General features: G+C 35.2%; 1 protein-coding gene across 1 annotated transcript; it reads right to left on the reverse strand.

The window, feature by feature from the left end:
• Positions 1 to 1188: 1188 nt before the first annotated feature.
• On the reverse strand, positions 1189 to 8312 carry LOC139100175 (sperm mitochondrial-associated cysteine-rich protein-like). The gene is made up of 4 exons (XM_070652780.1): positions 8165 to 8312; positions 2176 to 2228; positions 1680 to 2114; positions 1189 to 1614 (listed from the first exon to the last, which is right to left on the reverse strand). Exons 1-4 carry the CDS (start codon positions 8165 to 8167, stop codon positions 1464 to 1466), a joined length of 642 nt encoding a protein of 213 aa, XP_070508881.1. The 5' UTR covers positions 8168 to 8312; the 3' UTR covers positions 1189 to 1463.
• Positions 8313 to 16517: the final 8205 nt, after the last annotated feature.

A 16517-nucleotide genomic window follows, 5' to 3' on the forward strand; every position in this document is an offset into this window, starting at 1 on the left:
ATTCATTATTACTTTATGTGCCTTCTGAGTATAATCAAAGCAAATGTCAAACATTAACAAAATCTACAAAATTTACGAATTTCTCGTTTCTCCGACATTTCTAGGTGTCCCGACTACACACGGACTTTCTGAGCCCAAAATTTAGAGCATGCTTTTCAATTGAAGCCCTCCCAGCTCTGGTCACTGAAAATACCCTCAAAAATAGAATCCATTCCAACTCTACAATCAAGATATACTCAAAATATTTCACAAATATCAAAAAACAACTCAATTATTCTAATAATATTCCATACAAGTTATTAAATTTTTTTATTTATTTTTCTGTTTAGCTCATATTAAGATTTGTCATTCTATGTGGTCATCGGTAGCTGACATTATACATATAAGGCTAATATTTGACATTTTTTTAATGCAGATCTGAATCAGTTTATAGTTTTTATTTAATATTGCATTTTAAATATAATAATAAATTCTATTTAAATGTCAATAATTTGTAATGATGATGAAGATGAGTTCTAGTGATACAATGTGTATCTAGAGGAAGTGTATAGCTGGTAAAAGTGATCTAGCGATAAGAGCAGTTTCATGCGGGATGTAAAAGAGGTCGTAATTGATATGTTTGATTTTATGATTTTCAATTTGGAACATGGGATGAGAGGGAATAGAATCTGACTCCAGGCGCCCTGCCAACTCTGTATAGCAGTTTAATGATAGGTAATAGTCATTAAGCAGCCAGCTTTAGAGCCAGTTTCAAGTGACTTCTGATTGATGTCACGGAACACAATTGATTGTATGGCAATCAAAGTAAGGAATTTAGTAGTATAGCTGGAGGCACTACGATCCTGATGAACTTAATTAGTACAGGATAGTAGATGTTTTCAAGCAGTAATCGACAAGGTAATTTACACTCATGTGTACCTTAGGAACATTAATGTAATACATATTGAACATTGTAGTTACATGGGTGTCAAAGGGAGTCATATGGACAGAGAATTTGTACATACTAGGTGACAGAGCCAGCACCAGAGTCAGATGGAAAGCATATTGTTGTAATCATAGGAGCATGGCTACAATATGTAAGTAAGTAAAGCCAGCAATATAGCAGGTTTGTGACATCAACTGAGAGAATCTATGGATCATGATGCACAGATGATCAGTTCATCCAGCAAAGTAAAGTAAAGCAAGCAATTTATTATTTTTTTAAATATTTTTTATTTTCATTTATTCAAAAAACATTAACAAAGAATTTTAATGGAAAAGATTTAATTGATTTAATTTGTCGTTGAAAATGTACCCAAAAAGAGTCGTACAGTCGGAAATATACAAAATGTTTATGACTTTTATTGTCTCATCTTTCACAGTAAAATGATCATTTTACATAGCAGATGAGCTGATTACTTTAGAGTAGTTCCGTTTTTAAAATATATTTCCATTCATAAAGCACTGTAAGCATCATGATAAGTTTAATAGAAGAAACGAACACGTGGTGGTGTATAGTCGTATCCTTGAGCTTCCTCTTTGACTACAACATTTGGATTACCGCAGTTGCATGGTGCTGGTGGTGGACTTGCTGGACAGACTGGACATTGTGCTGGTGGAGGTGGTGGTGGTGGTCTACAAATGGATCAACAGCAGTTATAGCTATGCTGCATCAAATAATCAATAAAAATTCAACTTACGGTGGGCATGAGACTGGAGGTGGTGGAGCTGGGCACTGTACTGGTGGTGCACATACTTGACAGACCTTTTCTGGTGGACATTGCTTTTGTGGTGGACAGCTTGGGCAAGGTGGTGGTGCTGGGCATGCTTTTTGTGGTGGGCATGGTGGTGGTGGAATTGGTGCTGGACATGATGGACATGATGGGCATGGTTTAGGTGGTGGTGGTGCTGGACATGATGGGCATGGAATTGGTGCTGGACATTGGATTGGTGGTGGACATGGAGGTGGTGGAATGACAGCTGGACATGTTGGACATGACTGTTGTGGTGGACAGCTAGGACATGGTGGTGCTGATGGGCATGATGGACATGGAATTGGGGGTGGGGGTTTTGGGCATGAGGGTTGTGCTGGGGGTGGTGGGCAGTTTGAGGTTGTTGGAGGTAAGTATTCACGGCTGAAATGGAATTAAATTTGTTAATTTTTGAGTATATTGGGAGATTTTTGAGGATTCTTACTTCAATTGAGCCGTGCTACCAGCTACGAGGACGCATAATGCAATGAAAATTTTCTGTAAATTAAAAAAGGAATTTTCGTTAAGATTTATGAGTAAGGAAGTCAATTAACAACGGAAATAACTCTTAAAATTTGATGAATATTAATGAATTTTGAATTGAATTAATTGATCAATTAGGAATGGAGATACATATGCTTATCTTAAAATGTATAACTTGTCGTTGAGCATCTCAAATGTCACAGCATATAATTAATTAATATTAATGTGTTTTTTTAGGTTTTTTTGGATATAAAACACATAGAAATGCTTAAATTTTGTGAAAAATTGATGATTCTGAGTTGATTTACAAGACTTGACATTGAAAGGAAGTTAAAGAAGAGAGAAACATGATTAATTAGCCTCTATTGCTGTCTATTGTCCAAGTATGGAAATTTACATATTCTAAGGGGTCGTTCACTCATTACGTAACCATCCTAGAAGGTCAGAGGGGGGTCAGATGTTGATACAATCGAGTCCAACCTCCCATAAAGGGAATGAGTCTCAAAATGGCACCCAACATCCAAACTTTCCCTAATTCCCAATTCCCAATTCCTACTAAACAGCATTCCTAATCCTGACCTTCAGAACACACATATTATTTCCTTCAGGAATCTCATTAGTATCAATTCCTGTTTTTTAATGCTTTCGTGACATTTAGCACTATTAAGCTGACAAATTCTTCTCTTCTATTTAATCTTATGTATATGGAGATGCTTCAGACTACACGTGTAAAATATTTACTTTTCTAATATATTTTTTTAAGTATTAATACCTTAATGGTCAGATGCTAAAATAACTTCACAGACCCATAAAGTAATTTAAGATTTAACAAAGAGCGTCGATTCATTGTTTTTGTTGAGATATTGACTTAATGATGATCATAATTATAGTGTGAATATTATGAGCTTTTTGTTAATGAAATGTTTGGGGGACGTTCAAATGTTAGGGGACATTCAGTGGCTTGGGAACGTAAGGAAACTATGGATTGGTAAAATATCATTTTTAGAGCATCATAGCTCTACTTTAATGCTTTGTAATGGAATTAAGAAGTAGAATTTGGGTAACTAACTTGTGTACCTGACTGTCCCTACCTCTCGGAGACATAGGTGTCTAGATTGACTGTCTACAGATTAGATTATATTAATAAGCGACCCGGAAGACACATAGTGTAGAAAGAGCCAAACAACAAGCCCCAAACTGAGTTAACTCTTGCCTGAAGCCAGATTTCATCAAATCTGACCTAAAATCCGGGTCACAGTGGTCTAATCCCGAATCTTCGCCATTTTCTACACCATATATTTCCCAGACATTATCAAAAAATGCCCAATTTTCTTTACGTCCCAAAATACCCAAACTAACCCCCCCATAACTAAATGACATCTTCAAATGTTTTTATATTTTTATGTTTTTATGATGACACTACCTACAGCTGTATAATTGATTATGTTTTGGCATTGTGAAACAAAGAAGATCATTAAAACATGCTTTTAAGTGACAAATTTGATTTACTCAAATGGTCTTCATCAAAGCATAATTGACGGAAACAATTGAGTCACAGTTATGGACACTTAATTGATTGTTTGCTTAGGGGCTTCGGAACTTGTTTGGATGTTTATGGAGTTGGGTATGTTTGGGGGAATTGTGTTTTGTGGAATGGAGAGTTATGGATGGAGCAGAGTTTGAAGGCAATTCCGATTTTGTAAGCAAAAGTCGACTGGAATCAACTTTGAGCTCTGGTTTGTAGCAAGACTGTCAGAATTTGAGTACATTTTGATCTGTTTTTTGATTTTATTCGTCAAATTTAGTTAAAATATTGCAAAATTAGGTTCTATTAGGAAATTATGCTCATTGTCTGTTAAGACTTAAACCTCATTTTGAAGAAAAGCACTGAATTTGTACGTAATGAGCCAATCTGCTCAATATTGAGCTCTATGTGACTTCCAAATGAGTGTGAAATGATGCTTTGTGTTGTAGCGATCCGTGGGAATTTTGGACACACATTTAGAGCCTTTTTTGATCAGCCAGTGATAGCACCAGGTTCAAACGTCATCCAAGAGAGGCAATGTATCACATTAATCTATACAGCCAGTAAAGCAAGTCATCAAGTAAGAATGAACCGCTCAATTCTCAAATTTTCAACAAAAACCCCAAAAAAATTATGCTAAATTAAATTAATTTTAAATAATCAAAAATCTAGCATCATCAACACCTCATGAATATAATTTAATACGACCTCAACAAGCATGAACCTTTGTTCATCTTCCAAAATGATTTTTTTTTATCTTCCGGCTTATATCTTATTTTATTATATTTTTCTGATCTTTATTAATGCTAAGCATAGTGTATTAATTAGTTGCTGTATATTTATAGACATATTCATAGGTCACGCTAATTAAATGTTACAAGTTTGAATGGAAATTGAATTATGTGAATGGGTATTGAGCATGTGATATGCTTTGTGGAATGTACAGAGTACAGAGTGATGTATGGGATGTATAGTTGGATATATTGGATATTATTGATTTATTTGCGACTGATTTGTGGATTTATTGCAATTTTAAGTGCTTATAATCTTAAATTGACTCTAAAAATGGATAAATAGCTTAAAATTCTAAATTATGTCAGTTTTCAAAGCATTTTCTGTCAATTCTTAAGCATCTTTGCCTCACAATCCTGTTTAGCACACAAATATCGACCACCATATCCAATAAAGCTATGCAAATCGACACAATCTCAGCGAAAAAACATCAAACGAATATGAACAAAACAACAATCAATAAACAAGACGCTACGAAGATTATGCAACACATGATCAGCTGTTTTTGTTAAAAAGCAAACATCATCTTGGTCAGTGACTCTTTGCAATGGCCATGGATATTGCCATCACATTGAAAAAAAGTAATAAATTATTAAAAATTGCAATTTGATGCCAGCACGAGGCTATAGCTAATAATTCAATAATATTAAATGTCATAATTTCATACAATTTGATCATTTGTAGCTTAGTTTTAATCCTCATGTTTTTGCGCCACAAGATGCAAATTGCTTAAATTTTTCAAATGCAAAAATGGAGAAAAAATCAAAAAAAAGTCACACGACCTTCAAACTGCTGATAATTAATTGGATTCTTAAATAGACCCGCGATGGTGATTTTTTTGGTATAAAATGCTTATTTATTGAGCATGATGGTTCGACTTAGTGCCAAAACAAATAAATTTTTCGGGTCGTTTTCTTATCTAAATTGGTTTAAAATTCTAATCTAATAGACTGACTAAATGCATTTGATTTGCTAATTAACTTAATGCATACCGAGTGACATGAGAGACACAATGTGGTGAACCGGATATAAACATGGGTCTAAATCAGCCTTTAGAGTGCCAATTAGGCCATCTTCGTGATTTATCATTAGAATAGTAACATAGCGCCGCTCTAGACACGGATATAGTCACCAGGTAGGGGGTTAGATGACCCAAAATCAATTCTATAATCCAAAATCCTTCCAAAAACCCAAAATCCATCCAAATCAACCTCAAAATCCAACAACAATCTTCATCTTATTTTCTAATTCTAATTTTAACTATTCTGACCCAATATTGTAAAAATGACATTGAATATTTGACAAATTGTGTGAACGAGATTAGCATCTCTGAGGAAACATTAAGTTGTTGATTCTATAGCAAGTAAAATTTTTACAAATCTGCTAATTTAAAGATCAATCACGTTTCATCATAATTTATTAACAAATAAAAGCAAGCAAAAGAAGTAAATTTATTTTCATCACGATTAATATTGAACAATAAGTGAATTGAAATTCTGAGGAAGAATTGAGCAATTGGATATTCTAAGAAAGTTGATGCAATTTTTGTTGATCCGGAATGTGGAATTTGTAAATAGACGTGGATATTATGTCATGAGAGATACTAAGTATTGAAAACAGACAAAGATCTCGTGGATGGAAGGTAGAATTGCAAGGAACAGTCTGGAGTAGTACGAGAAAGTTAATCGATCAAGAATCAGTCCCCAACCCAATGTGACTCTGAGCTGATGCCGGATTCTGTCGAAATTTGACACAATTCCAGAGTCACGTCGTTCTGATACTAGATTTTGGATCAATTAAGCTTCTTGTGATGTTCTACATTATTGCATTTGATATTGGAATTTGGAAAGTATTGATCAGCATTAGAGACAGCTTCAGTCACCATCTGGGACGATTTCTTAGCCTGTGGTACGTTTTAGTACAGGAATACCTACACAATGTCTTACCATAGCCGAAAAAATTGACCCCAGATTGTTTCGAAGCTGTTCTATCGCTAACCTCACTACTCAAATTCTAATCAACTCCTAAAAGAAGCCTTACTGACTTAATTCTACTTCATTAACCGTATAGATCAACTAAGATCCATAGATCCTCTTAGTTGGCATCTGAAGCCTTCTGTCAATGACCAGCACCAAACTTTCATTTCTAAAAAAAGCCATAAATCGCCTCATAAACCACAATTGATCCATACAGTCCAGCATATCAACTATAACTACCAAATTGCCGTCTCAATGTCTGTCTCTTAAATGAATCTCACAAACCACACAGATTGCTGTCAGAATATTTAATTTTTTAACCTACAAAAATTGCATCAATCAAGAATGAATTAAGCCATAAAAGGATCGTGACTGCCACACGTGACAACTAATATGTATGCATTATAAATCATTAATGAGATTCATATTAATTTAACTTAATTTTATAATGAAATAGCACAAATTGAAAATTAAAGTGATCATTGCATGCTGTTTAATGGAAGGTGAAGACACTTGTCTGATTTTAATTGAACTAGAAGTCTTCCCGGAAGGCACATGATGTAGGAAAGGAATCTAGAGGAGCTATAGGCTGTCATGATTCTAGATTGAAGCTAGATTCTGTGAAATTTGATCTCAATCTAGAATTATGACAGCATAGAGCTTAATTGCAGCCTAGAGCTGGATTTTGCACCATTTTCTAAGTCATGTGCCATCCGGGCCAGCATCATTGAACATTATTAAACATCATCTGATCATTAAAATCCTCCACATTAATGCATACCCAAACTCATAGCTTAATAACTTAATTTACAATTTATTACGACAATTTCAGCCTAGAACAATCAAAGACGATTCATGAAAAATTCAATCAATCGTGGCTGCATTTTATTGCCGCCGTTATTAACTTTATGGGCTCAATTTGTGTAAAGAATAGACTTTTTTGTGTCTGTGCCTGCATTTTGACATTGAAAAAGGAAATTAATTTTGAATTAGCAGGAGTTGAGTTTGAGCTTTGCGGAACTCATTTTTTGGGCGCAGACTTTGAACTTTTGAATGGTCATTAAAGTTGCAGGAATTGAAATTTGGTTGATTTGAAATTTTAATTGGATATTGATGTTCTTGGGAGATAGATTTATGGAAGGATTGATGGAGATTTGATGCTGTGATGGTATTTAAGCATGTGAGAGGCAATATGGTTGCTATGTGAACAATCTAATGGTCTGTTCGAAGGATAATTGAAGGAGGCATGTCCATGAACGTGAGAAGAGCTCATGGACTTACCAGATCTCCATGGATATGCTAGAATTCCAATGGACAAAACAGGAACCCCATGAGTCTGTAATAGAGGCTTTGCTTCCTTTTTTTGTGAGTCTGGACCACTGCAGACGTGCTTTTTTGGACATTTGGAGTCCGGACTCTCAAAGTCCTGCCAACTATGGCTCGAATTATTCTTGTAACTTGTGGTTTAAAATCTTAGAATTTGTTCCTTAAAACCAACAATTTAGATTCAAAATTTGACTTTTTTTGACACTTTAACGACTTTTTTCACATTTTTTCATCAATTTTCCACATTTTTTCAATTAATTTAATTAAATTTAACTTGTATTCCAGTCATTTCCGTTATTCTTTTCAATAATTAATTCAATAACTTTCATTACCATTTTAACTTTATTTTATATCAACAACTAATCACAGTTAATGTCCAAACAACACAAAAAATGTTCAAATTATAGAAAAATAAGACACAAAAAAAGTTTTTAAGAAGCGATACTCAGCTCCTGAGTTTTTGCTTAGGAATAAAGTCTCTGCAGATCATCATTGACTTTTATACGTTTGGCAAATGACTGTCAAAAGGCTGCTTAATTATCAAAACCAATATATTTCATAAGATATTCGAAAGACCCGACACGACCGCGATACAATACATTGGAGCCCTCCCCACTTTATCTACAACTCGTCGTACCGTCGATACAGCAAAGAAAAAGATGGTCACGAAGATTGTGTCTCTCACTCTCGCGCTTTTTGCTCCTTCACAACTTTTTTTTCATGTGAATATTTGTGCTTATACGCACACATTAAGACCAAATTCATGTTGATTTGGAAGACTTTTTTTTTATTTTTTGATTAGATGTTATGCTTACTTCTACTGTTGCTATTTCAATGACATTGAATTTTTAAATATTTCATCTTGAATCTTTGTGTATTAGATTAAATTGAGCTCGTGTCTTTCTCTGAGTAAATTCGCGTGAAAGACAGTGATCGAGATTTAGTCAGTGATATCGAGACACTGACACCGAAGACACTGAGACTGAAACACCGAGAACAGGATGCTGATAAGAAGACTCTGAGTCCAAGATCGAGACAGTGACCGAGATTGGAATCAAGACCATGACACTGAGATCAAGACACATAGACTGGGACATTGGGACATTAGGACTGAGACACTGAGACCGACACACTGGGAACGAGACTATAGGACTGAGATCAAGACACACAGACTGAGATCGAGACAGAGACAAAGACTGAAACCGAGACTTGGACCGAGATATTGAGACCTAAACACGGAAATCAAGACAATGAGACTGAGATACTCGATATTGAAACTGGGACCAAGACCATGACACTGAAACCGAGACACTAAGGTTGGGACATTGAGACCAAGACAGAGACCGAAGCAGTGGGACTGAGGCAAATAGATAGAGACATTGAGACTGAGACATGGAGTATGAGTGATTGAGACCTAGATACTAAGACCGAGACTCTGAAATCTAGCCATTGAGACCAGCTCGACTTCGCGACACTGAGATTGTGATTTGGGGACCAAGACATTGAGACCGAAAACATTGAGATCGAGCACACTGAGACTTGAAAGTCTTGGATTCAGTCTCAGGAACCCTTATTGATGCCAACATGGTACGATGTGTCCATGCTCACTACCAATTCCAACTGAGAAAGGTTCACATAATTCTTTGGACATAAAGTCCAAGATCGTCTTCATTAATTTCTTAAAAAAATATTTTTTTAACATGTTAATCTCGAGTATTGTGATTTTTTAATATTGACTAATTGATCTCATGATGTGTACGTATTGGAACAGATATTGAGTGACTAGTTTAATATTTTTTTTTTATGTTTTTGATCATAATCGTGTCTATATCGTATGCTAAAACATGATTATCACGTGCTGTTACATGTTTATGTTGAGATGTGGCTGCTAAATGGCTGATTTATGAGAATCACGTGCATTACATCTGCTGAAGTCGTGGTAATGTTGAATCTGCACCAAAAAAGCATTGCTCTGATACCGTGAATGTAGTCTAAATGCACAAGTTCATTGACAGCTTTATTTTTTTGCATATTCCAGTGCTGCACAACCTTTTGGTGTCTACACCTGAAACTCAAAATTGTAGGACTAGATATGATATGTGTTATTTTGGAAAAATGGGCATCTGATGGTTCATCAGATCTGGCAAAATGTTTAATGGCCCATCCCGAAATTTAAAGGCATATTATTGTACCAAGGCACATAAAGCTGTCCATTACTTGCTGATTTTAATGATGAAGATTCCCAGAAAGCACAATTCGTTGAATTTCCCGAAAATCCATTCCCAAGCAGACCTTACTAAAGCCTGAGGTCGAATATCATCAAATCTGACCTGAAGTCAGAGTCAAGCTGGCCTGGAACTGGGTTTATGGCCATTTTTACGCCAGGTGCCTTCCGAAATTGCTTCTCGAAGAAGTAGCTCTTTGTGCTACATTTTCTCAATTTGTTAGACCTATTTTCAGCATAAACATGAGCATCCAAGCTAATATTTTCACAAAAATACATAAAAACAGCAGCATCAAAAGTGCAAATACAAAAACAGCATAAAATACACAAACAGATATTCATCTCTCCACAAAAATCGATACATTCACTTATTCTCTCATTCTTCATCATTTGCTGACTTCTTATTCCATTCATTCATAAGTCTCGACAAATTGCAACTAATCGTGTATTGAGTAACAAAACATTTTACATGCACAATTTTAAACAGTTTTATAGCCAAACAAGTGTCAAGTGCGGTAAATTTGTGTTATTGTTGTTTCCATCTTCTGCTTAATATTCATGATCATTTTGGACAGCGGATAACATAGTAATAAATTTAATGTCTTTTTTCTCACGCGTGAATTAGTTGTTGTTGTATCCGTTGGATGTTAATAGACTAAATTTGTTAATTTTTAATCTTTGTGAATTTTTCGTATAGTCAATAAATCTTAGCATAATGTCAGAGAATGATACTTTGAGGCTATGTCATTATTAAGAATTAATTCAAAATTTGTATTAAGCTTAATACTGGTTTTGTATTGGAAATAGGACAAATCGGTCAATCGATCAGGATTGTGGTTCAAGGTTGGGGTGACTCTGAGTTGATTTTAGATGCGATTTGGATTTGAAATTAGGCCGGATTGTGACTGGACGAGTAGCTGGTATCTCTGGAATTTGGATCAATTACCCGACTTGTTCTATTTGGTAATAAATAGATTTAATGAGTTCCTATTGATCCATTGTGAATCTTAAGGCGTTTATGAAGCTTTGGAACATGTAAGGAGTAATACCCTACGGGCTTCATATCTCGTATTCCATATCACATATCCCATATTCTGTCATAATATCCTGTACTAGTAGAAGCTTTCGAAGGATAGAGCTATTTTCAGACATTCCCTACGCGTGACTATGGGCCCTCGAGCTTCTCAGCCAAGGAAGTAAGTCTTGGCCTCGACAATCCATCATAACCGAGACTTTGGGATACTCCATGGGGATCAGGAGAGTCCAATTTGGATCAAAAATCCCTAAAGATGGGGGAGGATACCAATACGGAAGAAATAGATCCCTGATGGTAACATGATTGCCTTTTTTGGCAGTAACTAATGAAACATGCCACAACGTCTCATTTTGACTTTAATTGAATTCAATTCCATGCCACTGACATCCATAACAGTACGTTCTATCGCTCATTGACTCCTTCATCCGTACAAAACCTCTCAAATACTCTCTAACCTTTCAAATTCTAATTAATCCGACCATTAGCTAAAATTTTACATCAATCTTTGACATCCAAAACCAAAAAAATCTGTTTGTTTTTCAATCTGAAGTCATTAAGAAGTCACCAAGTCGTTAACTACTAGATGAGATTGACTGATAAAGCCAAAAAACTAGTTAAATTTAAATAATTTTGTTTTGTGTGAAGTGATAAAAAATATATTTTTTTGTGTCTGTGCTGCTTATTTACATTTATAGCTCACATTTGAGTAGCTTTGCGTGCATATGTCCTGACCAAAATTTTAAGGTGTGTCAAGAAAAAAAAAGCTGAACTTGAAATATTTTACATTCTGATGAGTTTTTTTTTTTTTTTGGTGATTTATTTGAATTGATGGTTGTGATGCACTGGCTTGGCTGCTAATAGTCTATTGGATTTGGATGATAAATCAAGTTTGTGGATTTGATGCATTTTTTGATGTTTTGTGGAGACTTCTCTAACAGACAGTGAGCAAACTCATCGGGATCATGAGCATGACCAGACTCATGAGCATGACCAGACACATGAGCATGACCAGACTCATGAGTATGACCAGACTCATGAGCATGGCCCGGCTCATGAGGATCATAAGCGGGTCCTGTTGGGTTTAACAACTGATAATCGATGTCCGAGCTGGTCCATGCAGCTGCTAGAGCATTGATCCATCACTAAAGTGCCCCAATGACTCATTTCCACCTGTTTTCGGTCAATTTTAATACCCAAAAAATGTAAATTTAATTAACAAAAATTTAAATTTTACAACACACAATTTGCATAAAATTTGAATGAATTTCAAGAGGAATAAGGAAGAGTAAAATCAAACGTTAACTGCCGTGACTAAATCAAAGCAATGTCTTTGTGGAACTTTAATGATCTTCCGGCTGTCGAGAGCAAAAAAAAACAGCATCAAATCCCAAATAATTTGCTTCCACATTTCATTTCATAATTTACTACATCTTGCAGCTACTTTATAGTCACAACACAATGCGAGTAGACAATTAAATGTATCGACATGACCTTTTCGGCTTTTTGGATCTATAAAATTTTCAGATTTGCGAATTTTTGACATTGAAATCTGTTTTTGGCGGCTTTTGTTTCGCATTAATGATGAAAAGATGTAAAGAAAAAGTTATCAAAATTCATGATAATGCTCATTTGGATATGTATTGTTTTTTCGTCGACAGTTTAAAATCCCGAGCAACACAATGTCTTCACTGAGGTTCCGCTACGTCGCCATGTTAACCGTAAGACTCTTCAGGCAGTGAGCTACTCATCTAATGTCCGTATTCAATCAATATGAATGTGAATGATCAATTTAGTGAGCATGCTCGTTGTCTGTTTGAGGACGTGAAGTTACCCTGACTACAAGACAGTTGATCTTGGGTAACTTTGTGTGAAGAATGCTGATCTTGAGAAAAAATGCCTTTTACTCGATTGTGCTGCTCGGGAAAAAATTTCAAATAAATAAATGATTATTATTGAAGCATTATTGGAGCTGCATAGATAGATATACATATATGAATAAGGTTAGATTACTGTGAGGCCATAATCGGACTTAAATCATCAGTCTTATGATACAATCAAGGATGCACATGACCCTTGAAATGTTATAAAGAAATGCTGACATCATGATCTGGTAAGCTAGTAAAATGAAGTGAGCAGCTACAAGTCATTAGGTACTGAAAGATTTAATTTGTTGAATTATGGAACACTTTTTGACAGAAAATGTCAAATTTTTAGTTCGAAAAATAATATCAAGAATTAAGACAGTCACTTTTTAAGGCAGTCCTAGCAATTAAGCATATTCTTGTAAAAATGAAGGAAAAGCTGAGCTTGAAATAATTTAGATTCTGCTTTTTTTTTGTGATTTATTTGAATTGATGATGCATGGCTTGGGATCAAGTTGGGTTTCATCCAAAAAATTCAATATGAACTCCTCCAACCTCAATAAATTTCTTTCCACACCCCTGCCAAATCAGTTAAATGAAGCAAAACAAGAAATGCAAAAATATTTATATTTTTTTTACTATGTCATCACGATAGAATCTGTTAGAATCTGTAAATAAATAAATAAAAATATTTATGGCAAGGTGTTAAAATGGTAAGCAACAAAAAGCTTATTATTAATGATGCATTTTTTTGAAGATTTTTTTGAAGATTCAGGGGTGTAGTCAGGAGCTTATTAAAGGTCCCTCTGATGCCTCTTTTGAATTTTGATGTATGAGTCGCTTACGTTTAGGTTAGAAGTAGTTTTGGGATTTTTGAGCCTAAAAATCGTACAAAATTGAAGAATTTGCTTCAAAAAGGGGGTTAGGGGTATGAAGGTCACTCTATATGAAGGTTTGACCACCCCGTACTCCAAACACCCCCTAAATACGCTCCCAATACAAACCAGATGTGATGATTTGCTGCTTCTACAAAAAAAATTAACTCAAAAATTCAACTCTTCAATTTTTGTGTGTAAAAATCCATTTAGTATTTTTCCATTCCTAAACTCAATTCCTAAGCTTTCAACAAGCACGTCAATTAATAATTAATTCCAAAAAAATAAAATTTCATCAAGATCATCAAATCGTGTCGTGACATGCCAATTCTTACTTTTTCAATTTACCGAGAAAAAACGTTTGAACTATCATGCAGACTTAATTAAGATGAGCAGCACGATTATCATAACGATCCGGGGATTCTTTTGGTGATTTTTGTGAAGAATAAACATATTACATAATCAATTAGAAACCAGTTCTGATGAATTGGAAATTTTACTTCTCTTCTCTTCTCCTCTTTGGGTCAATTGACGAGACGGATCTTTAGTTCACACTACTGGCACAGTGGCAATGATTTTTTTTTCTCTTTTATTTTTTTGCACGTGCTTGTGAAATATTGACTAAAAAATGAATGAGCATTTATTTGCATTGTATTGCAAAGTTTGAATGAAAATGAGATGTGATATTGGTTTTGGGTAATTTGAGAGATTTTTTATCGTGAAATAGGTTGATAATTGAGTTGTTGTTGGGTGGGGTGTGGACATAAAGAGGGTGATGGGGGAGGTGTTGTATACATAGGTAGGGATATAACTAGAGGGAGGGTGAGACAACAAAAGTTGTTCAAATTGCACAAATTTAGGGAATTTAGGGATTTTTTCATGAAAAATCTTAGCAAATTGACTAGAATGGTGTAGTAGGTTAGACACCAGCACCTACTCGTCCCTAAATTCTCCTTCCCCCTCAAACTACTCAATGACGTTCCTTAGATTTGTCGAGATCATGCTTTGTTGTATCAGTTTCTATATTCATCCCGGTTTTGGTCCCAGTCGTCTGTTTAGACACCAATGTCCACCCATTTTCCTCGTTCCCTAATTCTCTTACAAAGCTAGTCAATCAGGTTCTCAAATTTTATCGAGATCAAGCCTGGTAGTATAATTTTTTATGTTCGTCTCGGTCTCTGCTGTATGGTCAGACGTACAGCCGCATTTTCTCCACAAACTCCACCTAACTACTCAGTCTTGCTTTTGAAAATTGTCAAGTATCAGTCTCGGTCTCTGTCTTGGTTACAGTCGTCAATTTAGACAATAACTCTCATATTTTCCCCCAATCTCACTTCCTCTAACAATCTACTTAGAATTTTTCTCTACTTCAAGCTCAATCTCAATCTCTGTCCCGGACTCGTAGCTCAGTCTCCAAAATTCGACGAAATTGAGAATTTGGGACACCTTACTGTCAAATCCACCATCTTTATCTTCATCAGAAGCTGTCATATCCCTCCAATTTATCTGAACAACTCAATTACCAAGCCGTCCCCAAGATGCCGTTCACTTACAAAGTAACACTCTAAGAAGATGCCGTAAGAGTCATAAAGTAAATTTTCCACGTCACTCAACACCCGAACATTCCCCTTCGAATAATTATCACATTTTTTTTATTAAAGATGATGATGAAAAAGTAAGAAGAACTAAGTGTGAGCCAATCTCACATCGCGAATAATTGTGGTTATATAATTACCTGCAATAATGAGATTCTTAACAAAAAAAAATTTATATAAATTATTGACTTTTCAGTTATTAATTTACTTAATATATGAGTATGTAGACATTAGCATAGACTGTGAAAAATTCTTCATATTAACCGTGGCAAATGTTTGAATATTGAACGAAAAAAATATTTATTTTTAGTATTTTTAAGCCAAGCAATAATAAATTAAGGAAGTAACAATTATTTTTTGATTGATTTTTTGTTGATTGAAACTGTCTTTATGAATTAAGATGGAAATACTATAAAAAATACTATGGATCAATGATTTAGTGCTTTTTAAAATTAACTCGAATAGCACATGTTGGTTAATCGATACAAAATGTGGCATCATGCAGACGTGACTCTGGCATGATGCAGAGTCCGGGACCATAGCGAATTTGACATCAAGCTAGAGTTATGTTGAGTTGTGTTCAGAATTGTGATCTATTAACCAATTTGAATCCAATTTTAAGCTTGAGGCTTCAATACTAAACTTCTACGATATAATTTTGTAGCGGTTCATAGTTCCAATCGACTCTCCCTCCTGACCATGTCCCTTTCTAATGGTTATGTAGTACCATACCATACGAGATCAAAGTAATTGACTTTAGACTAGTTTAAGGCAACCTTTCATATTTTGCGGCACATCATGGTGGTAAGGTTGAATCGAAAACGCACACATCATTCGGATCATAGCACATTATGATTTGCCGACCACTGTTCTAGATACTGTCACGTTCGAAAAAAGATTGGGAATTACAATTCTGGAAGACACACCGCTTGAAAACAGCCAAAAATTGTCGAAAGTCCCGCTCTTGGACGGAGTGACTCTGAACTAAGGGCAGATTCAATGAAATCCTGCATTAGACCAGCGTCAAGACGACCTGGGTGCGGACTTTCAGCCATTTCTGTGCCGTATGTGCTCTGATTATATTCCAAAAAGA

This window comes from Chironomus tepperi, unplaced genomic scaffold, assembly GCF_022539635.2.
Source record: "Chironomus tepperi strain 1889 unplaced genomic scaffold, CSIRO-AGI_Ctep_v1 contig_58, whole genome shotgun sequence".
NCBI lineage: Eukaryota > Metazoa > Arthropoda > Insecta > Diptera > Chironomidae > Chironomus > Chironomus tepperi.

What these genes read in the sequence shown, in the direction of transcription:
- LOC139100175 (XM_070652780.1), bottom strand. An exon ending in GGTAGCACGGCTCAATTGAA is followed by an intron (nt 2,115 to 2,175) that starts GTAAGAATCCTC and finishes ATTCCATTTCAG; the next exon opens with CCGTGAATACTTACCTCCAA. An exon ending in CCTCCAGTCTCATGCCCACC is followed by an intron (nt 1,615 to 1,679) that starts GTAAGTTGAATT and finishes ATCCATTTGTAG; the next exon opens with ACCACCACCACCACCTCCAC.